General features: G+C 34.2%; 2 protein-coding genes across 8 annotated transcripts in view; one reads left to right on the top strand and one right to left on the bottom strand.

Annotated features, from left to right (window-relative positions):
• Positions 1-8,298, bottom strand: part of msps (msps cytoskeleton-associated protein 5) — a 30,614-nt gene extending 22,316 nt beyond the window's left edge. For 2 of the 3 annotated variants that reach the window (XM_076125707.1, XM_076125709.1), the window contains exons 1-4: positions 8,133-8,298; positions 6,457-6,690; positions 2,386-2,516; positions 367-611 (exon numbers count right to left, since the gene is read on the bottom strand). In XM_076125707.1, coding sequence (XP_075981822.1) covers positions 367-611; positions 2,386-2,516; positions 6,457-6,658 — 578 coding nt within the window. In that variant the 5' untranslated portion in view covers positions 6,659-6,690; positions 8,133-8,298. Of the gene's footprint in view, positions 1-366; positions 612-2,385; positions 2,517-6,456; positions 6,691-7,962; positions 8,043-8,132 lie in introns of those variants that run through there. The other variant, XM_076125708.1, reaches the window with a different exon arrangement.
• Positions 8,299-8,803: 505 nt separating this feature from the next.
• The window catches only part of LOC142980432 (E3 ubiquitin-protein ligase goliath-like), a 107,405-nt gene continuing 91,528 nt past the window's right edge, over positions 8,804-24,680 (top strand). For 4 of the 5 annotated variants that reach the window (XM_076125807.1, XM_076125809.1, XM_076125805.1 and 1 more), the window contains exon 1: positions 8,804-9,116. The gene's annotated coding sequence lies outside the window, so the exon portion shown is untranslated. Of the gene's footprint in view, positions 9,121-24,680 lie in introns of all 5 variants that reach the window. The other variant, XM_076125806.1, reaches the window with a different exon arrangement.

The following is a 24,680-nucleotide window of genomic DNA, read 5'->3' as shown; positions in this document are numbered from 1 at the left end:
AAATAAACAAACGCAAGTTTAACATAGTTTGTGATATTTTACGTCACAGTTCAAGTCATTGACTTCAAATAATAATAAAATCTTACCCACTCTCCACCCTTGTTCTCACGCAATTTTCCTACTAATAACCTAAACTCTTTATTTTTTACAATCAAATCTTATAAATAGGAAAGTTTTGGACGATCATGTTAACAGATTTTAAATAAATTTAGCACGTAGATTATAACATAGGAATATGACTTTATACCCCACGATATATGTATTTATGCGCGGATGAATAAAATTCACTAGCAGAAGCTAAGTAAATAGACGCAAGTGGCGTCTCTGATTATGGAAAAATGGAGTAAATAGTTGTTAACGTCTTACCTGTGCATTTCAATAACAAGCGCCTTCATTTCATCTCTGACCGCCTTGTCTCTGTCAGACAGCAGTACTGGTATCTTCTTCACCATAGGTTTGATAGCAATCACTTTGTTGCCGAACTGCTTGAGCGCGGTGTTCAGTGCTGCTGTACAAGCCGCCACTACCTTCGGGTTCTTCTGCTCCATACCTTTGAGCAGCTCCTCTTCCACCACTTCATGTTTCTCTATTTCTATGTACATTAGAGTAATCTGTAAAATAAATGCGTAATGAATGGCCCGTGAATTCAAAATTGTGCTTACCAGAGGAAAATAATTAAATTACTAATTAAAAAATACTGATTTTTCTCTGAATAAAATTACTAGGCTTACGATTCCTAGGGCTATGAAACATTGTAACAATAGGGCTATGAGGACTCTGGGACTAAATCAGCGGTCCGGATTGAATTATGCTTTCAGATAGACAATCACTACATAGTATAAAGCAAAGTCGCTTTCCGTGTCTGTCCCTATGTCTGTATTTATGTATGCTTAAATCTTTAAAACTACGCAACGGATTTTGATGCGGTTTTTTTAATAGATATGGTGATTCAAGAGTACGATTTAATTTAAAGTTGTAAAAGCTTTTTTCATAAAATAACTGTTTAAGCCGAGCGAAACCAGGGCGGGCCACAAGTCAAAAATAAATAGCGTCGGAATATCGCCCTAATATAAAACTACATTCTATTTCATTCTGTTCAAGCCAATATATTACGGTTGCAGAACGAAGGTAGGACTAATAAATCTATATGCAAATACATTCAAACGCGGAACTACCTGCTCGATGCGAGGATTGACCTCGCGACTAACGTACTATACGTATCGATGGGCTCAGGTAGTTACAAAATTACCCTGCTTGAGGAACATATATTTGCGAAACTTTTGATTCTTTGTATCAGTAAGTTAATAACCTAGCCGCTATAGCCCTAGCGCCGCGGGTGTTGGGTTCAAATCCCACCCACATATATGGGACAAATATTTGTGTGATGAGCATGATTATGTTTTTAGAAGTATATAAATATGTTTATCAGTTTTTTTAGTTACCATAGTACAAACAGATTAAATGGTCGTGTGAGACTTGTCCAATAATATATTTATTTATTACTATTCATTAATTAAGAGCAAGAGAATCAAAAGGCGCCTGTCCCGTGCCTAAAGTTATGCAGAATGCAACCCAAGAGCTAAAATAAGTTAGGTCCTGAGTTGGCACAGTTGAAATTATATTTCATACGTATCGCTTCATTCATTAATTTTTAATAAATACACAATATGAGAGCTTAGTTAAACTAAATCAATTAAGAGTTCTTATTGTGCAACCCGTATAAGGATCTATCAATCCAAGCCATACCAATAGCCATCGTCATAATTATTATTGTACATTCATACAGATATTAAGACGTTCCTTATCTGCGATTGACGTACTTGCGGCTTATTCACGAATGCATTCACAAAACCTCACGCCATACAAATTCGGGGCCGGGTAACAAATTCACAGTAAAACTGTCTAGTCACTAGATTGAACGGAATAGAACCGGGTCAAATGAACCACAACATTTAATAGAAGCAATTTGCAATTGAATTGTGGTCGACATTGTCTAGAGTATTTCCTTTGAATTGAAGATAGGTAAATGGTTTATATTTCTCAAAAACTTAAGCAGGAAAAGTGGATAAAAAGCTTGGAATTGTTGTAACATTCTCTTTTATGTTACAATATCGCTTAATATAGTAGCTAAACCTCGCTTATCAGATGGCCCTAACAGGCATATCTGATAAAAGAAAGCGGTCGTATAAGGTCTCTCTTAGTTACTCCGAAATTTGCAGCATCGACCCCTAAACACTTGAGATCCATTTTCTGTGTGTGATATTTCATTAAATTTTTTTCTATTTTACAAACTAGCGTCACATTTACGTTCCTATAACTTATGCGGGATAAGTTATAGGAACATAAATGTGACTGACATGCAATAGTACATAGTAGTAAACGCACCTGTAACGCGAGGTCCTTAGTCTTGGTCTTAGGCGCGGCGATGCACTTGGCTACAATGCCGGACATCACCTCACCTGTCGTCTTGCCTGCATGGCCGCAGTTCTCCACGAATACCAGGGCTGCTTCCAAACCTACAAACAAACTTATAGGTTAGCGCTTTCTATGAAAAAGCCCTTAAATATAGATGTTTCTGGGACTATTTAAAAGGTTGTAGGGTTGACCATTCTTTAAATGAAGCCCAAAAACTACTCTAGAAATAAGAAACAGCTCCATACAGATAATCTATAGAAGTCAGTGTGACAAATCTCATCCTTCATGGATAGTACTAGCACATGATAATGGCCATTTTAATAAGAGGAAAAAAAAGGATTGTCTTGAGCCCGACACAATCTCAGACGTCTTATAGTCTACCTAGGACCCTAGAATAAAGAAACGTCACTATAACATAATCTATCAAATTCGGTGTGAAAATTCTGCAGTACCTACTCGTACATGTTAATGCCCATTTTATAAGGAAAAAGGATTTACACCAGACTATCAGACGATAGTCTACTGAACATGGGCCAAGAATTCAACTTAAACTTAAATATTTATAAATTAGTCGCATCGCACGCTAACGAGGACAATCGATAAATATGGAAGGGTGTATCTATTTTAAGCTATCATGTAAATATTAAACAAGCTCGTTTACACGTTACTTGCATCGAACTAAACAGTCATGGTTTCATTTAGTTACATACATACATAACATCACGTCTGTAGTACTCGAGTGTAGCCAGATTTATATGAAATACACTCACATATTCGCCATTTACAATGTAAGTCTCATGAATCTAAATCTTAAGCCTAACTTAATTAAGATATAATTCTAATATAGATTAGAAAAGGCTAATAACACTTTGCAAGACCAGGAAATCGAACTCCAAACTCTTTGATTAGTAGTCCTATTCACTACCGCCCACAATACAGAAGGCAGCTAATAAAATAATGTCTTTAAACATATGACTCATAAGGAAGGAATATCAGGAAATTCCTCCAAATCCTTTAAATCACGTTTCGCGAGGATTTCGAATGGTCGTCTCGCCAAAGTAATCTATAAATAACTTTGTTATAACGACGCCGGAAATGTATATGTATGTATTAGTGAACTCTTAACAGGAAACCAGACAGACTGATGGAACTAATGAGCCAATAACCAATCATGCAATCAAACTCTCTTTCTTACTTAATTGTTAGTGGAATCAAACGTATAAGTGACTTTAAAATCGAAACTATACTGAATAATATCAGTATGCGTAACTTTAATTGTAATTAATCAATGTGACTTTTGAATCTAAACTATGCTGTATTATTATACCATTATAAGCCACTAAGTATTAAAACTAATTTCAATTAATCATTTATTCAATCAAAATAATAAATAACTTTTAAATTAAAACCGTCCAATCATCGTTCGTTTTCCAGTCTCAACTTTCTAGTACAGATATCAACTATTTCTAATACACAAAAACATGTGTCCAATAGATTACCACGAGCAAACAGGTGACTGCACTTTAAATCCTGTCGCGTGGTATTGACGGTCGAGGTCATATCCATCGTCAACTTAACCGGATCAAGTTACTAACGTGGCCAATTACTCGCGTTTCGGAGACCACGTGGCGATGACTTACAACACGAAGATCACACCGCAAGTCGCATGTGATCAAACATGTGACAGAAACCTTGCATGTAATTGAGTCAAAATGCTCCCAATGTTAGTGACTGCTGAATTGGATTATGACTGCCAGTCATAAGTTGCAGACACAACAAACTAAGACTTGTTTTTGTTAGTCGGATAATCAAATATAAAATCTAATTTACAGTGATTGGATCGCAAAACGTGATAACTTAGAAATTAAGTTCTAAAATCTTATAAAACTAATCAGTGCTTTGACACTCTAACCTTGCTTTAAGCTTAATTTTGCGTGAGTAACAATCGTAAATTAGACAATCGAAAGTTATTTTTTACTTTCCATCTCCGATCTAAATGTTTATTATTAAAGATGTAGCAAGGACATTTTTTTGCACTAACAGCTGTAGTATCAAGTCAATCATATACGAAGCGTATGAGTCACAACGCAAAGATTAATATGTTCAAGATAGTCTCAATTGAATCAAAAAAGTTCGAAGCGGATCTTCAACTCCGGTCAAAGAACTCCAATTACACTTCGACCTGGTTGCATTAACGGTTAACCGCTATACTACTATGCCAAATTAGATATTAGATAAAAAGTAAACATGTGTTTAAAAATAATAGTCCGTATTTTACTGTAAACAATGTTTTCGGTACTTTAAAATTAAATGACCTTTGAATTTTAGGAGTTCGAAAACGGCTCCACCATTATCGTTTTCAAAGATGTAGTAAAGGTCAGACCAATTTATCTCCCACTAATGAACATGGGCGGGATCCTACATCGAAAAAGGTAAAGTCATAGTCCATTACAAACGCGGAAGGAAAGTAGACTAAAACAAGTTTACTAAAGTCTATAACTAATCATCTCGGTAGCGACGAATTTCTACCGTTTGAAACACTCCAAAAAATCTTAGTATTTCATATCAGATGGCCAGTATCGCTCTATTTGTCACGGCTAAACGCATCGTCACACTAGTTATGGCCAGTGAGAAGAATTTTAAACGTTATTAGCACGTGATGAGCTGAAACCATGACCATGTCGTGAATGAAACGGTAATACGAGTGAATACTGTTTTTAGGCTAACGCAATATTGCTCAAGGGCGTAGGTTAGAAGTCTATTGTTAGAAGTAAGTTGAATAGTCAATGAATGTGTTTCTTAAGATGCTATCTATGTGCTATTGTTAGGTATGAAATAGAATCAAATGGATGACAGCTGTGATAGACCTTCACTGTACTGAGAACTCCCCTCTTATTGTAGAAGTACATAGATATATCTTCATCAATGAGTAACTACTAGGCACACTCTAGGTAGTGTAAATATATCCACTGACATAAAGATGTACTTTCAAATGATAATGGCTTAAAAAAATTCGACCTTAACACAGAATGAAATAGGGCCAAAGACTTATAATTGAACATATCTAACTCATAAATTTAATTCAAAAACTGTATAATTTTATTTACTTTGAAATGCCAGAGTAAATTTAGTATGAAGTGAGTACCTGGACATTGGATAATAGCTTCCTTAGCTATAGGAAGTTATACTTCATACTGGATGGGGCTCAATTGAGTATGACTGGGTAATTACACATTATGTGAACAAACAATGTTCTTTTTAAAATAAGTGTAGTGTTGAAAGAAACATTCAACATTTCAATTATGTATAATAAAACTCATAAAAAAATCATACTAATCCTGCTAATTTTGTAAATACAAAAGTTTGTTAGGATGGATTTTGTATGTATGTATGTTTGATACTCTTTCAAGAAAATACTACTGGAATGATTAACATAGGGCATAGGATACTTTTTACTCCAGGAAATCCTTACCCATAGATGAAGCCACAGGGAGAAGCTAGTTTATTTATATAAAGTGAAATGTAGGAAGATAATCAACCAAAACTGTAGCAGAAATATGTAAAGGTAGACATTAAAAATGTATAAAAACTGAAGTGTTTCGAAATAACTCCCATTCTGTCTTTTGTTTATAAAACAGAATGCATTAGTAGACACATTTAGCTGCTCCCAAAATGTTCTATTTTTGTTATCTTGCATTGGATATTTGATTTCCCAGCACATTAGCATAGAAATATAAAGTAAGCTTGAGTTGATGTGGCCAATGCACTTAAAACAGAATTGGCACCAACTCCATCTACACTAGTAATGGCTTGGCTATGCCAACTTATTTATTTATTTCAAACTTTCATACAACAAAATGTACAAAGGCAGATTTAATGCCAGTGGCATTTTCTAGCAGTCAACCTTTGAGTGATGCTCACTGCCAACTTCAAGACAATGTAGAATAAATTGCCAATATAGCATGTTTGGTGTGCATGCAAACAAAGTATGCAAGTTATTACCTAAAAACAAGTTTAATGATGCAGTAAAAAGTAACATACCTTTCTCCTGTGCCACTGCATTGCTGTCTGTAACAAATTTCTTGACAAGTCCCAAATATTTGTTCCACTCTGGTGACTTCTCATCGTCAATCTGGTTGAAGAGTTTGATGGCTTCCTCGTAGCCGGCCACTCGAGCCTTCCATAATTTGTGTACACATTTCTCTTCTGTCGGCAACTTTTTATATTCATTCTCATCCTCCATTATGAGTTATGTGAGTCTGTCAAATTTCGATCCTATGTGGGGGGAGAAAACATATTCTTTATAATATTTTATTTTAGTATGTAGGTATGTTACAAACATTATGTTTGGTAACACTTAGCAAGGTCAGTGTGTGTAAGGTTGAATTAAAATATACACTTTTGTTTTATAAGTTAAAAAATGATGATAGCGTGTCAAAATAAACATTGAACTTTTGTAGATCTTCAATAAAAAGTTAAAGAGAAATTCAAAACTATCTATCATGATGATGTTGAAGCAGGTTTTTGATTAGTATTTATTAACAAGGATTCACTTTCACTATTAATTAAAGTTTTGACAGCCAATAAATTAACACCTCAGTTCCTTAATAATATTTCTTCTTTTTTATTAATTTATTGTTCTTATACCACTATCATCTGTACAAAATGTGACCATACAGGATGTAGGCTTGATTTAATATAAAAAAACATTACTGTTATTTTATTGTAATAATAAAAATTGGCTTTAACATAGGCTGCAGATACTATAGATTACAACCTCCTACTTTTTCATATATTGGACAAGGCAATGTTTACATTGACTTCAAATGAAAGTGAAATTGAATTGGAATCTTGAATTCACTAACAATTATTATTTTATGTTATTTTAACATGTCCCGATTTAATATACCTAAATCTTAAACCTAGTAATAGTTTGATAGCTTCAAATTGTACACTCAGTTGCAAACATGGTTATTAATTCAACAGTATTACAGTTTAAATAGTAGATTATCTGTACATCTGTCTATTTTTGTCATGTTGCAGGGTAATATTGATGTGAATAATACCCATAAGTGGGTATGTAAGTATTTAGGACTGGTTTCCTTTAAAGGATTCAGGTTAACCCTGAACAACTTACATGTAGATAATGTGCAGTACAACTACATGTACAATTTGCGTTTGACCTTTTGAACAAACTGCATTTTCATTTGCAAGGTCACACATACATGTTTATCACCAAATACCAAATTACAAGGAAAATTAAACAAAACTATCCATTTTATCACATCCATTCGCAGAACAATACTATGGTAAACAAAGCTCATGTCACGCATTGCAAAGATTTTGAATATCAATGAATAATAACTGACTCATACGACAGACACTGTGTATCTAATTAGTAAATAACGTGGAACTATTGTATACCAACTTTCTTAATGCGTAGGCGTACAGTTTAAGCCGTTGCGATCAATTAAACCAATCACAAATACGTTATATGTAACAAACGGTGAATCAACGACACCTGCTTTCGATTATAATAATGGCTACCTGGGCAATATTGCGGAACAAATAGTTAATTACGAGCCGGTTCATTTATAGCCGTGCCCGTTTTACACTGAGATGTGAAATTGGATCGCATCTGCGCCGACTGAGAATGCCCGACAAACGGTCACTTTCTCACTTTACAAACAAATCGAATCAAATGTCATAAAACTTACCGTTAAATAGCTGTTATTGCCGAGTCCTCTTGATAAAACTAAATATATTAATACTAAACAATATAAACGACAGAAAGTTCACATTATCCAACAACAAGCAATATTTTAACCGACAAAAAGAAATGCCTTTTTCTTTTTCGTCGTCGTTTTTTTAAGTTTGCGAAATGAAAATGGACGGAAGATTAGTGTTGCCAGAAATTAAGATGTACGTTTTATCAACTGTAAAATTTTATAATACTTTTTTCAATGAAATGTGTGTGGGTTTGTACAGCCAAACCTTCCTGAGGCTTCCTGGCGATCAAAGCCTGTTATTTCAGGAAAAAAAGTGTCGAAACCAAGGCAAATTGTATATTATTATAATCATATTTTTTGTGAAAATAGCCTATTTCTATAATTCAAGTCCTGGGTTGCTAATAATGGCTAATTTAAAGCAAATTTATCCTGCTCCTATCTTACTTTAAAGTCGGTCATTTTAACATTTTTAATATATGACCATAGACAACGGCACGATAAAGTATGATTTCGATAATGGTAACATTAGGCATTGTACGTCATTCATACGGTCGTTCATTCATTTCGATCACCTCATTCCACCTCACTCATTCAACGGAAAAAATACTCGTTCCCATGGCTCGTTCCTTTGTTTGATTCGCTTCTGCTTCGTTCATTTTATAAAACCAAACAGTTCGTTCTGGGAACAGCAGCGAGCGAGACGTATGTCGCGTCGTTGTCGTGACAACTGTGCGTTCGCAGTTCTTACAGTCGACGATATTAAAAAATCACGCTGAATGCAATTGTTTTGATTTCTTTATAGCCATCTGTGCGTGGAATTGTTAAAATTTAGCATGAAGTAATAACAAGAGCGTTAAGACTTGTTATAAATAGACTAAATAAACAACTGTGTTGTGTTTTTGTTCGGCGTTGGGGCGATATCGAAGAGAGAAGGGGATTCAACAGCTGTCTGTGCATAGTATGCTTCATATTGTGAGTATGTTATGCTTTTCTGATCATATACATAACTATTGTTAGTTCTACACGTGAAATGAAGCGGTTAGATGTTATTAAAACGTTACGCATTCCAATTCTACCTGTACATATCCATAACTGCATTTGATGTAGAAAGTTCAGCAACAGAAAGCGAATATTATAATTAATTAAGAGTAAACTATGTTGATAATGTAAAAGTAATGAAGATTATTTGGAAGATATGTACATACACAGATTCAATTTAACCAACTGACAGTTGAACTTACTTTTACAATAAATGATAAACAACTGCAAAAAAGGTAGTTTTAAAGAAACGTATATTCTCATTTTTAAACTTCTGCTTAGATTAATAAAAAAAAAAACTAAACAGTTTCCGTTCTGAGGATAAGCTCATCAGATACTTATTCGCTCTGTAGGTACCTATATAAACAAAAGTTTTGAGGAATACAAACTAACAATCTCGTTCATTTAAAGAAATTTCGTCTTAAATCACGACAGAACCAGAGTTTTCCTAGTTCAGAAATAACAACAAACAAACGGACAATCGTACATTAACAAACGTGTGTCATCCTTGTTGTTGCATATTGATAACGTAAACTTTCTCAGACTGTCCACTGTCCTATACACTTCCTAAAGTCATGACCGATAACAAACCATTCACCCCTTTTTAATATAACGTAGATACTGCCATCCATTGTTTTACTGATACTTTCGTAATTTAAATTGCGTGGACTTTTTTTATCGGGCCATTCTTTTGTTTTATTGTGCGTCAATAAATCAATATCCAATTAATTATCAGCTATCTTCTACTTCAAGTGAAATAATAAACTCAAGAATGACGACTCAATGGCTCCGACAAGGATATTTCAATGATCCTACGTATTTTAATTGTCTATTATTTTTTTTATTCTAAAGAATGATCGCACATTTTTATATAGAGTTTGTAAAAAAACAATAAAAAACAACCTCCCTAATAAAGAAATTTAAACTGAGTCAAGGTTTAATGATAATAATATGATAGGAAATGCAGTAATTTATAGCACTTTAGTTGTTTTACTTAATTAATTAGCGTCAAATAAATGGAAAATACTAACTTTTTAAGTTGAATTTATTGCTACGATTTCGAACTACGTATCTGCACCTACTTACATAATTCACCTTTATTGTTTTTACCATGATCGTCGACAAAAACATTGAATGAAACCAAAACCCATTTTGCTACCTAGTTAGACTTAGCTGAATCGTAAGTTTGAATAAAATATAGATCACAAATAACAAACCCAGTGAACTAGAACGATAGTCAGTCCATAAAATTTGAAAACGGGGCAACATTTCAAAGTCTAATCCTTACTTCCTGCTCGTAACACAAACATATCGTTAAGACGTCTAGTTAGGTTACTCGAAACACCAGATGTTTGGCATTTAAACACATCATAAGTTTATATAGAACCAAAAACTATGCGGCCAGCACATTCCTCTATCTCAACTTTACGATTTGAAAATCCGTTTACTGTGGTCACTTTAACGTTTTATTTATATTGCGTGTAAATGGTTTAACGTGTAAGGTAACAGCTGCTTAGATAACCTAATTGCTTCATTTGGACGCACGGCATATGCTTAGTTAAATAAACATTACCGGTACTATATCCCTTTTTAAATGTTGTTTAGCGTTAACGCCACGAACGCACTTGAGTATACTTTACATACTGGTTCGAGGTCTTAAATGTACGAGAAATCACAATTTCTTAAATAATATACTAACAGTGTATCAGTTTATTCAACAAGCAGTCTGTATACAGCTCTAATGCACACTTTAATCTTTCGTTCTCTCCTATATTTATTACAAGTACACCGTATAAGCTCACTATCATAACAAGATATTTATTAGTTCATCAATATTTACCAAGTGCCCACTCAATAATAAACACAATAATGTATTGCTATATTTTCCGTTATGGCCGTTACTTACGGGAGATGAAGAAAAATAGGTTATCAACAAACGGTCGGAGATTATTAGTTTATTTTATGAGCACAGAGAGAAAACAAATTGTATTTTCGTAGATAAATGTTGTAAATCAATTACTGTAAGACGTTATCAGTAATGTGATTGGACTTAAACAGAAATAGTATAATGCTACAGTGAACTCGGTTCCCGTTTCTCTATAATAATGTTATGTAATGTATGTACATATTCGTATCTATCTATTGGCCGTCAAAAGTCTTGCTCCACACAATTGATAATAATATCTGCTCCATTAGATGGACACATAATGTCAAGTAGTGATCGCTTCATTATTTTGTTTACAGTCAGTGCTAAGTAGATCTTTACACCTGTTCATCAAACGGTAGTTTCCAGAGCTTCCGCGAACTTTTTCTATGTCTATTCAATTAACTTTTTTGTCGTGTAAGGTACGATAATCGAAGTTCGTTTAGTAGTAAGTAATTAGTTCATTTGATGGGAACTCTGATGGTACACTTCAATAAACGTTGATGCGAAGAAGCGTGAAATGCTTTCAAAGAATTATCGGAGTAATGGAGCGTTGTATTCGTGTTCCAGTTCTGTAGCTGTCATAAAAATTCTCACCATATCTGAAGGAAAGTGCTGATTTACAAATAAAATTCAGTTTATTTAAGCAACAGCCCGTCTTTTATTTAATTTGGCAGCTAAATACGCTATTTATTTATATGTATGTATTGTTTGTTTTGAAATTATTTAGGTAATTATCAAGTTCGATTACAACTTTACCTTGCGCTACTTTGGTAATCTATTACACTTTTATCAATTGCCCTAAGACTGAATTTATGTGTTAACAGAGTTTTAATGCCAATAGTCGGATTATTTAGAAATTAAGGTCTTATATGTATTCTGAAATATCATCATCTTATTGGAACGTAAGTGGTTTCCGATGTTTCAGAGTACATTGCCCGCACCAAATTGCGTGGTCGCGATAATATTTTTATAGGAATTAAAAATAAACATTGGCCACACGCGTTTAAATTATAGCGGTTTGAGTGAAATTTATTTGATATGCGTCTTATAGGTGAATTCGATTGCTTGTTGATAGTTCATTGAGCCCGTATTATTTGACCGAGTTTTATCCTTGTTTGTAAACGTTTTTGAGAAATGTCATTACTCATTATGGAATACAAATATTTGAACAACTTTACATCGTATATTCGTAATAATTAAATTTGCATTTAGTGTTTAAAAAGTCGAGCCTTATTATTCTTATCACGACCTTGGTTTTTATGTAAGGAGACACGATCATGTTAAACGAAAGGATCTATTAAATTTTATACACGCAACGGCAGGATGCGTCATTTTCTAAGTTAAAAAGTCTTTTGCGTTCGTGTCTTAGGCACATTAATAATATTGAGCATATAATCACTACGAATAATAGTAGTATTTAGTCAATAAAGTCAATGCCGCGCTTCAGAAGAAATGGCAAGGTCTCGAGTGCCTTGTGTAGAGCAAGCGCGTCGTCTGCTAAATCTGTTAATTAATTACCGCATAGTACTAGTATTAGTAAGTTGTCATAAACCTTAATCGTTGTGCCAAGAGCCACTGCTTTGTTCACAACACTACGTATTGAAATATGTTGTACAAATTAGCACGTTATAAATAACATGTTTGTACTCAATTGGATTACAGAGGTCTTCGGGTCATTTAAACTCAGCTTAGTAACTAGTAGATTTCTCATTTCTCTTAATATTAACTTACTAATTTAGAGGTTTGTGATTTGCCTTTCACATTGCCATGTGTCTTATGGATTTCTACGTTCTACTAGAGAGAGTCTAGATTCTAAGCGATATGCTTAAAAGGTAAATGAAAGTAAACCGAAATGGTTTACTATTCCATAGAAGGCTGCCTAAGATGACAAATGCCTTGCTTGTCTTTTCCGAAAGATTAGAGGAATATATTTGCCATACCTATGGACCATTTAGTAAGCAAGACGAGTAAATCACCAGCAAACATCTTTGGTTTACAGTAGTTTACAGTTACAACTGGTGATCAAAGCAACTGCACCAGATAGCGACGGTCATGCATAAGGTATAACTCACTTGTCGGTCACGACTTCAACTGATACAATTCCTAGTAGCAATTGAAATTCTATCGAACGATGCTCTGCCCTAAGATGAAGAATCATTAGCTATCTGCCGTGATTAAAATCAAACATGTTTCTGGTCACGTATACGGCACACCTCGTGTCGAATATGGATACTGCAATCCCAACGCAATCCCCGCTACCGGCGGCCATGTTGCAGCAGCCATGTTGAATGCGTGCGCGCGAATCGCTGGACTCTTTATAAGGTAGCAAAGGGTTATAGAACCCTGATCATCACAATACTTTTTATCATAATAAGTTTTATATAGTTACTTACTGATTATATTGTATAGCACATAGAGTTCCGCTCACCGGTTGGTAAACAATCTGTGGGTTAAGCAAACCTTGGCGCGGTCATTCCATAGATGGGTGACCGCATAGTGGTATTTGAACTTGGTGTCTCCATGCTTCTGAAGGCAAGTAAGTCGGTCTCGGTAATTGCCAATTAAGACAACAGTGGTTAAGTTAAAGGCCTTCGGGCGGCTTGAACAACTTTGACACTAGGTTGACCACTAACCATACGATAAGAAGGAGAAGAATAGTAGTAGCCCGGCAGTATCATCTTGATATTTCACTTGGATTACTACACTGTAAATACTAAGTAAAAACTGTTCAAGGTTTCGGTCTTTACGCCTTAATTCGATTTAAAACATTCACGTGATTTAATATCAGGTGATGTTAGTTGACGTTAAAGTCTACTTCATTATGAGAGACCATAGAAATACAAGCAAGATGTCTCTTCTCTCGCAAAATATGACTGTGAAGGCTGAAATTAAGATATACTTGGGTTTAAACACAAACAATACTTATGTGTATAAGGTTAGCTGTTTTTCTAACTATGTTAGAGTCGGCTTCCAGTCTCACCGGATGCAGCTGGGTACCAGTATTTTACATGGTGCGATCGCCTATCGGACCTCCACAATCCAGTAACCGGAGTTATAAGACTGGTTGTCAGACTTTCAAGCTTCTGACTACTGTTACCGACTGTCAATGATCTTTGAAAAGGATAGCCCACAATTTAACGTGCTTTCCGAAACACGGAGGAACTCGATATCTATGTTGCTATACATACATTATTTGTGTGAAAGAGGTTCTAAGAAAGCTTTTATTATTGTAATGAGATTTATATTTGTGCGACATGTGAGCTTGCATTGGTGAGGATTCCTCGTGCGTTGATTTGATTAATGTCCCGTACTCTGTGCATAGTACGGACTCTGAATACCGATATTCTGTTCCTACGCGAACCGTTGATATGATCAATTATATCTATTGCTTTCATTTACAAAACGTTATTTGATACTTAATACTTTTCGACTGCTTCCTTGGCGCAGTGGTTAAGGTCGCCACACCGCTACCATTGCGTCGGGAAGTTATGCTATTCCATTTCCACACGAAACAACTATTTGTGCCATTCACAAATTGTTCTTCCGGGTCTGGTTGTACTTTGTGTCCGTTGTTTGTATGTTTGTTAAAGTCCCCACGACACAAGAGCAATTCTTAGTGCGGGAGTGGTATTTTTAGAATACTGTTAAATATTATGTCACCGTAGTATTCTACATCGTCTTAGTAATAAAAACCACGGTAGCGGATCGGAATTGTTTGCGGAGATTTCGCTTGTTAAAACTGCAATCGTTTTGCTCAGACGAAGTAAAAGATTAATTGGACTTTCTTTTAGATATAACGATGCTTGTTGCTAACCAACTGCAATCAGATCTAACGAGTTTAATTTAAATAATGTTGTTAACTCTACAGTGAAAGCATATTTTTTTAAATATTCTTCGGATAATATGTATTACGAATGATTTAAACATAGTTCCCTTTACCGCATTTCTGTGCCACTATTTTGTATTACAATTTGTATTACAATCCGTTCAGCGCCTCTAGCGGGCTTAGCAGAAACTATTTTTGCGGTACATTTTATTTGTCAAACTCTCTCAACTCGATGGTTCCAATTGTAGAGAATTGTGCTACTGGTATATCAGCCGAGCGGTAAAAATGTTCGTAGTTGTCTATGCACATCAATGACCCCCGCAGCGAATGACAGGTTGTGTAGACAACACGCAAAGTGATTACTAATATATTAACTCTTTTAGGGGTCAGTTGTCTGTTATTTAATTAATCACATGTTTCGCTATAATATCCTTCAGTCACATGATCGCTGATCACATGATTGTAGTACCGATATTTAAACAATAGACTTTAGTGCAGAATTTGAAAATGGTTGTTGCTGTTGCCTATTGCGATGTCGTAATCTTAACGCAGGAACTGAATTTCTATTATTTTTTTATTTGTAAACAAAAAATGTCGCGCCTATTTTGTTTAAAAAACAAATGGACAAGTTGACGGTTATTTGTTACTGGTTTAAACCACTTTAAACTAGTTTTTATGTTCGTTTGGAGAACAAAATCTTTGATGTTTAAACAAGCCTATTTAAAAAGCATAGTTATACCGATAAGTCTAATTAAAATCGGTTAAGTTAATGGCACGCAAAGGAGGTTATTTTATAAAATTTTAAACGTAATCTCCTTGAAATGACTTAAGAGTTGAATTTCGATAAACATTTAATTCAAGAATTTCCCCGCTCCATTTTATTACAAGGGCCGGATAAGAGGTTATCAATGGTACTGGTTGACCGTTTTTACCAAGAAACTCTCCTTTGATAGAGTTACAAGTAAAATATTCAACGTGATAAGCTATTTCGCTTTATTTCAAAGGTATATTGAGAAATTACAAATATTCCTCGCGTCAAACTCGTTTTAAATGTAAACCGCGAACGAGGGACTAAAATAAATTAGATATAAACTGTTCAAAAGGACCCGAAAATATGTTCGGACCATTTTGAACTGCAATCTTTTGTGAATAATAAAAGGACGAAAAGATATTTGTACCCAAATTGTGTGAAACATCTGACCTATCGGTATGAAAATTAGTCCTTTGAACTCCTTCTTGAACTCGAGGTAAAAAGGTTTTTTTGAACATACATTTACATTATAACGTTCGTAAAATGTGGTTCCTACTTCTTTTCATTTACTTTCAGTATTATGGTCAAACAGGTTTATTAAGCATTTATTCCACGCCATTTCTTCCTTAATTAACAACAAAAAACATCTTAATTGTATCTACAATTCCGTTTTTACTACGAAACAAGTATTTCCTGGTTTATCATCTAAACTGCATCATGGATGCCGGTCGATAATGTTGCAATAAACCTGGCTCGGGCCCAGTTTTGTACCTTTATCTTAAACAGGTCAATGGTTTCAGTGTATCCGTTCGGGTTGAATGACACCGCAATGATCTAAATTCGGTATAAACGTTGTTTGATATCAGACACATCAACAGAATGCGTGGGAGATATATTTTATTTACGAAACGTATGAACATAAACAAATTATAACCGTTTGACGGTTTGACCCATTTATACTTCTAGAAATCTATAATTCATAAGTGAAAACATCCCGTCTTCACCTCTGACTCATGTTTAATACTCATTCATTTCCTTTTTAGCGGATGTCTCGTTATTACCATTTAATTTTCATAAATTGCCTACAATCTTTTTACATTAGCAGAATTTCAAAATAAACACACAGTCACAGACAAAAAATAAATACAAACGCAGCCGCTTTCCATTCGTCTGTGCCAATAGCGTTAAATCTGAATATTTTATATCTTTTTGTTTTCAGACGCGTACACATACATATTAAATTTATTAACCTTTTATATTTAAAGGTTTATTTTTACTTTGCTGGAGGCAATGACATTATTTAACATAAGCAGTGCAAAGACCTCGGGTATAACGTTTGATGCGCAATCGAGAATTCAAATGATTGTTTCAAACGGTCGACCGATTAAAATTGAACATTTAACAATAGGAAGCATTGCCAAGTTCCGTTTGGTCGCGCATGGCATAAGATTAAGAAACCGTTTTCGAGTGAACTTCCTGCGATGGACTATAAATAAACTAATATGGCCGACCGGAAGCAGTGCGGCCTCGGTGACGAGTACTTAAGTGGAATAATAATGATGCACGCAATCCTTAATTTTATTATAGAACAACAAATATTTTGCGTTTTTGCACATTTAACTTTTGTTCATCAACAATGACGTCTCCGACTAACCGTGTGATTGCATTGTAATCTTTTTTTATCCAATGTGAACTCTTTCGTTTACCTAATGTCTCGCTAATAAATAAACAATGGCTAGAATGTCTCGAAAAAATATTGAGATGGCCATTTGAAGCAAAAGAAAAAGTAATTTCGTTCTTAATTGCTTATGGCATTTGAAATATTTTCATCTAAAGGTGCCAGTATCATTTATTACATGTTCAATGAATATAACCTTTTTAGAACACTGACAAGTCACAAACAGAATAATATAAGTAATTTGGTTTCAGTTTAATTACGCTTTTAATCTAAAATAGTTTTAACCGTATTTCTAAATGATAATATTTTTTACACGTGGTTGTAAAATGATTGTAGCGATTAGAGGCTATACATCATCGTACGTCGGAAGAACGTCGTTATAGCTTAACAATGCAATTAATCAATGCAACATAGTTATATGCTGATAAAACGTTGTTCACGAAGTGTCGATGATAAGGTTAGGTCCCAACCTCTTTAATGATGCGTCATTATTTTTGTACCAAGTGTATACTGTCAGTGCATTTGCACTCGGCACTTTGTTATTTTAACTTTTAAGGCAAGCAAAAGATTGTAAAAGGGTAAGGAAATTAAATGTCCATTGCTGACCGTGGGGCTTAAACCACTATTGCTAAGAACTTGTTTTAATAATATTAATTTGGGTTCTGAAACAACATTTTTATATACATTTAAAGTTTAATAAAACCAGATGTTTAAATAATACTTTCCTTAACATGTCTAAATGTACGATTTATCCTAGATTTTATTACAAATCAAAATCTGATTGTCGTTTATTCATAGACAAATCAATATTATTCCTCCAAGGTCAGACTCTATAAATAACAATTTTAATTGGTTTCTAAAAGACTGCAAATGTTTTTCTCTTAGATAGAATAATTGACAAAATAAAAAAGATGCTGCCAAATAATTTACATCTAGAATGGTCTGTTTTTAACTGGCCATTTACAAGTAATCGTTCTCATGTGAGAGATAACTATCTTTGTATATAATCAGAATATAAAAAGAAAAAAACAAGTTGTATAGCAGAGAGATGTGTGTGGAGACACATGCGTTCGCCTTCTTATGATTTTTTAAATCCTTGCAGTGGCTTTTCAATACATTTATTGACGGCATGCAATGTCCTCAACCCGCACTTAGCCAGCGTGATAGACTTACGGCCTAACCCCTCCCTCGTTTGAGAGGAGACCCTTACCCAGCAGTAGGAACAGTAATGGTTAAAAAAAGTGGCTTGCAGCTATATTCAGCCATACAATGTTATATGACTCGGGCTACAGATCATATAACAAAGTTCTAAAGTAATTTATCCTCACAGACAGTCTGACGACGACCCATTCTTGCCAATAAGCCACGCTACAGAGCTTTCAATCTACGCTTCAATTGGATTCGATTGTTCCCGAGTGTTAGGTCCATCTGGCCTCTACACCTGATTGAGATGACGCATTTGATGCTCAAAATGCACTTGCCCATTGTACCATATAGTTTGACCTTGTTACGTGAGACGAGAGCTAAGTAATTCTTAAGCATTAGAGACTTCGACTTCGGTGTCGGTTAATTGTCACTGGTGAAGAGTGCCTTTTGGATCATGTTTTTCTTTGAAATACGTGGAATTATGCCAGAATTGACCCCCTATATTCAGTTATACGAATATAAACTTACCTTTTCTTTACCTTCTCCATAATAACGGATTGAATTGACTCATGTCTTACTCCTAAGTTCAAAGTTTTACTCACATATCTAGCTGTATAAAGCTGCACTTTATTTATGCCTTTGCTTAGCTAGAAGAATTAAGAAGATGTCGAGCATAGAATGAAAATTTTGACGTATGGAATGTGAACGAGAATACCGTCACAGTTTTCTTCTACAAATATTTATTTGGGAAAAGGGAGATGAAAGTAATGTTTGTTTTGGTTCTTGCTGAATAAATAGCTGCATTATCCCACATATTGTGACAACGTGATGACGTCACGTATATTACGAGTTAAATCTGGGATGCGTTTACAGCCAAGATACGGATGCCAAATAATACGTGTACATTAGAATGCTACTACAGTGTAGGTCTTATTATAGTGTCGGGTAGATCAGTGTCATTCATTACGCGCTGTCGTCGGCTGCTGAAGAACTAGGTCTTTTGATGACAGGAATTGTACGTAAGTCTTCTATTGCAATGTTCAATCGTTATTCACTGTCGTGTGTTGCCTAACCGCTCAATTTCTAGGCTGTAACAAAGCGTAGGTCGCCAAGGACGACTGGGCTCCAACAATTTCTTGCATAGGCCCATTCAAACTACACAAACTAACATTTACTATTGAATAGTTGCTAACAAGCTATTGACATTGCAAACTTAATGGTTGTACTCGTATTACGAAACTAGCTAATCTCCAGAATCATGTATTGACAATTCTTTACAAATCTAGTGACGCAATTGGTTAAACGTGCATAGTATAGTAACATCTTTGATAAGCAGTTTCTATGCGAATCCCTACTAAACAAAACTTTCCATCCACCAAGGCCTTGTTTGTTCACGAACAATAATTGCCACTAATTTTAGAAATGCTTTGTACAAACTGACTAGTTCGCCATCGTTACAACTGATCAAAGGGAAATATTAATGAATGTAAAAGGATGTTTGGCCATCGTTTGGACCAATTCGCCAATATTTGATCCAATGCTTTCATGTTTAGTAATGGATTCTGGAAATATGCCCTTGGTTTTCTTTGACCCGATTCCCTTATTTGGAAGGTTTCCATTTAAGAGTGGAATTGTACCGTCCATCTAAAAGGGATACTGTGATATTCTTGTGACCCATTTACTTAATTAAGTTACTTATCTATTTTCATTGAAATCTTGGACGAAATAGTTACAGATACAAACAATTATATCAAAGCTATCTCTCAACAACCGTTTTTGAATAGCCCTATAGTTTGTAAAGTTAAGATATTAATGTCCTGCAGAGCACGACTCTCCTCTCTCAATTATAGAAGTCTTCGTATTCTTAAAGTCTGTGATAGTAGTACCTAATAACATTTAATAATATAAACTTTCTCACATCTACCATATCACAAGTGTATAGTCCAGCGCACTACGAGAGTACACAAACAGTGCAGTATAATTACAAACAAGACGGGCTATAATTCCAAACACAGCGTGTGGTATTTTTTCAGCTGGTCACACTCCCGGTGGGACAGTTATAAACTGGGTGTGCCTACACGCTGCACTGCCATATGTTAACGTTCTTTGGACAGGGTTATCGCGAGAACTATATATTCTTACAAGAAGTTTGTGTGTTAGAGACATTTTATGCTTATGGTGGTATACTTTGTGAATGTTGTTCATATGGATTAAATAATTTGGAAATCTAGTAATTGTATTTAAGCTGCAGTAGTAAATTAGGCGACTGTGTACCTCACCTAGAATGCAAAATGCATTTAAATAATAAGGTGTTATCTTAAAGAAAGCCTGTAGAGAATTTACTTAGGAAACTAATTTAAGTTCCTAGTTTCTATAGTGGTAACAGCAATGTTATTCGGCTTTTTCCTAACGAAACCCAAACATAGGCCTTTGGACAAAAATGTTATAATTTTTTCTCGTTCTTATTTAATTTAGATAACCTTGCAACTCCAAATGTTGGCATTTATCACAGAAGTGTATTTGGAACATTCAAGTACTGAACTGGACCTAATTCTGTACCTAATACTTCTGTATATGGATATGACTTAATAAACGTTATGTTTGTTTTTGTTGGAACCGTTTTTATGATAGTTTTATATCGTTATTGAGATATAATATCGGTTTCTATCTATGTATCGTGTTTCAAAATTAATAAACTTATCTGTTACCAAGGATGAAAAGCTATGATTGTTTTTGAGATACTCATTTAACATAACTTGTAAAAAATAGATGTTGATTTTATTGTTATGCAATGTTCATATCAAATGTAATAAATTAGCCAACATTTAAACATAAAATCCAAAAAATAATTTGATAGCCTGCTTTTAAATTCTTCTTCCTTGTATCATGTTTTTGTGACATTTTCCTCAATTTAGGAACTTTTGATATCATATCTTACATCTTTACGTATTCCGATCACAAAAATGTTTCACTCTGTTAAACGATATTTCGAACATGTTTTTTAATTAGCCATCAGCTTAAAAGACTTATTTTCACATTTTCCACGTCAATCATTTCTTTTTTTTCTACTTGGCAACAGAAAGTAGCGCGTGATTGGCTAGTTGAAATCAATTTAAACTTCGAACGAACTGTTGCCATTCAATTTTCGAGTAAAAACTGGATATCGGTTGTTTTCCTACGAATTCTCGTGACTTTGGGAATTTAAATATTCTGTCATATCATAAATAATAACATTTATTAATTTTAATTAAGTGCATATTATATTCATCTCAATTTATGACCAAATATACTTATTCTTAATCATTTTACTATGTTAAGATAAATTTGAATTAATAAATATAAAAAAAAAATGCAATAAAACATTTTTTTTAATTATAAGGATTGCTTAAAATTATTTGAGTAACTTTGTGGATGTCTGAACGCACTTATTCTACCAATGGATAACTTAAAAGAAAAGACGTATGCACCTAGTAAAAAAATCCTCACTACGCTGCAATCACCACTCAATAAATTAAACGCCACATCAATTATATTTAAAACGTCCATAAACAAGTAAAAGCTTCCTCTTTCCTCACAGTGCAGTAATATTTTTGGCACTAAACGCGAGCCCTTTTACCACAGATCATATATTGCCTGATAGTCAAGTTAGCAGCCAAGTTTACGTCATAGTAGAGGTCAGTAGCGGCGCCTGCTAGCGCCACCTATCTTGGCACTAGTCTCTGTCGAAGATAGATTTAGTGTTCATATAGATGCGATGTATTGATTGAATTTTGGCTTAGACTTTTAAGTGCATTCAAAATTATGTTTGTTGTTTGGTAATAGTGACTTTTAGTATAGAGATAATGTTTAGAAGTTAACCTATTTATCAATTAAGATTTAGGTCGACTACTATGTCAACGCAATGTATGAAACATGAAGCAAGAGCAATATACAGAGATCTTTGCTAGTTTTGATGATCTTAGCCGTTCTTTTGTGTCTGCCACCTTGGCAACAAGACATTTTGCGTGTCTTCGGAACCACAAAAATAAGACAGCTAGGTATAAATAAAGTAAGCATTACCAAACCCTTAGTTATTATTCTATTTGTGATTCAGAACAAATGGTAGGTACCAGATTGATTCTCAGTGTTTTATAATTGCATTCGTTTTTTCTATACGTCGTTCATCAGTATGCCAGTCTTGCACATAGCAACTCCGTATCTGCCCCGCCCCTATTTCTTAACTACTAGTTTGCAGCACAATCAACTAGGCGTTTGATTTATTTCATTGGCTAACCTATTTAAAACATAGCATTTTAAAAATCGTGTTTTAAATGTAAGAAAAAAATATTTAATTGACAACCCGCACTTGGCCAGCGTATTGGACTCAAGTCCTAACTTAACTCCTCTCCCGCTTTCGAGAAGACACCCTTGCTCTGCAGTGGGACAGTAACAGGTTAAAAAAGAATAACAAATTAAACCGTCAAATATGTTTTAGATTAGCAAAAGTTGCATGACCTTTTTTCTTGTTACATACATAATAATATGTATTCCGTTGCATGCTAAACTCTCGATAAGCATGCGTAATGTATACGCAACGTGCTTGTTTGCATAACTTGAGAATTTAGCTTTTACTTTAAGTGAAATCAAATCGTTGCATGTCGTCACAATCATCACTGGAATATTATATACCCATTAGCTAATACCAATCACGTCTGTCAGTAACTCTATTAGAAAAATAGTTTGTTTATTTAGTCATATGGCCCTTAACAGTCTATAAATGAAGATTTCTCCTATGTATAGTAATTAAATTCTCAGTTTCCATCGTCGTTTTCCGCCACTTTCATGTCCGACCTCAGTGAGTTGGCGAGCTGAGTGCATATCAATGCACTATTGACACTGACGATTACGATCCTTCACACGTCATACAACGTCAACGTGTATTTGCATTACAATTAGCTGGCAACACGACCCGGCTAAAAATAAAAAAAAAATAAACATAGTTTTTTATTTTAAAAAATAAACATAGTTTTTTATTTTAAAAAATAAACATAGTTCGTTTTTTAATAAAAAGAAAATAAACATCGTTTGTTTTTTATTAAAATAATACTGACACGTTCTGCACTCTCGAATATGTTTGAAAATTGGAATAATGGATGCAATACGAATGTTTTTGCATGCTTAGTTTCTTTGTGATATCTTCTATAATATGAAAATGAATCGGGAAATATGTTGCTATGCCCACAAATGTAAGGAACTGCTCACCCGATGCAATTATTGTTTCTGTAAAATATATTTTAGACACGGGAAAAGTTTTTATGGAGAGAAAAAATGTAAAGAAATCTCGTAGGTGCGCAGGTCAGCTAGTGAGTTATAAATATATCCTATAAAATATTAAGAAAAAAAAAACAATATACGAATTACGGTTGTCATAATTTAAGAATCAAAACGTGGCTCGTTAAATCCGAAGGCTGCATAACTACTCGGGTATAATAACAGTGTTTTCATTGCAAAATATACATATGTCTCGTTATCTGCCGGTTAAGATAAATTGATGTCATCAGAATAACTCGGATTATAATAATAAGTTTAAACTGTTGATCTTCGCATTTTATTTACGGTTTTTCCTGGTTTCAATATAAAAAGATAATAAAAATTGCTTTATACATTTTGCAGAAAGGAAAACGTGTTTGCAAGCTTCCATCATAGCTTACAGATACATTTTCTTTCAAAGGCATATAGAATTAAGCCTAACTGTGCTATTTTCATAATTTTCTACATATCTATGTATAAATAAAACTGCAAACATTATACTAAATCTATTTTTAACTCCCATAAATCACATTTCCAACTTTATCGTTGCTAACTTCTTTGACAAAGGTCTCGATATACAATTTTTGTAAATATACGCCATTTGTAAATATTTATACAATAGATATTGTACGTATAAATCCATGATAAGTGTCACGTAAGGACCGTTTACAAACATACATATTATTTGTTTGCGAATATTCGTTAAGTAAATATGTGATTGACGAGCTATAAATAGAATTACGACGTATTTATCATATGATATTTATGTCCTTACCTGTGAATAGGTATTGATTACCTTAACCCAAGGAGTTGACGTTTGAAATTATTTAAATAAATAAAACTGTTTATTTCAGTAACTTGTACAACTTTTAAAGTACAAA

Source organism: Anticarsia gemmatalis, chromosome 18 (assembly GCF_050436995.1).
Source record: "Anticarsia gemmatalis isolate Benzon Research Colony breed Stoneville strain chromosome 18, ilAntGemm2 primary, whole genome shotgun sequence".
Lineage (NCBI taxonomy): Eukaryota > Metazoa > Arthropoda > Insecta > Lepidoptera > Erebidae > Anticarsia > Anticarsia gemmatalis.
Note: the sequence above shows the minus strand (reverse complement) of the source record. Positions and strands in the feature narration are given on the sequence as shown.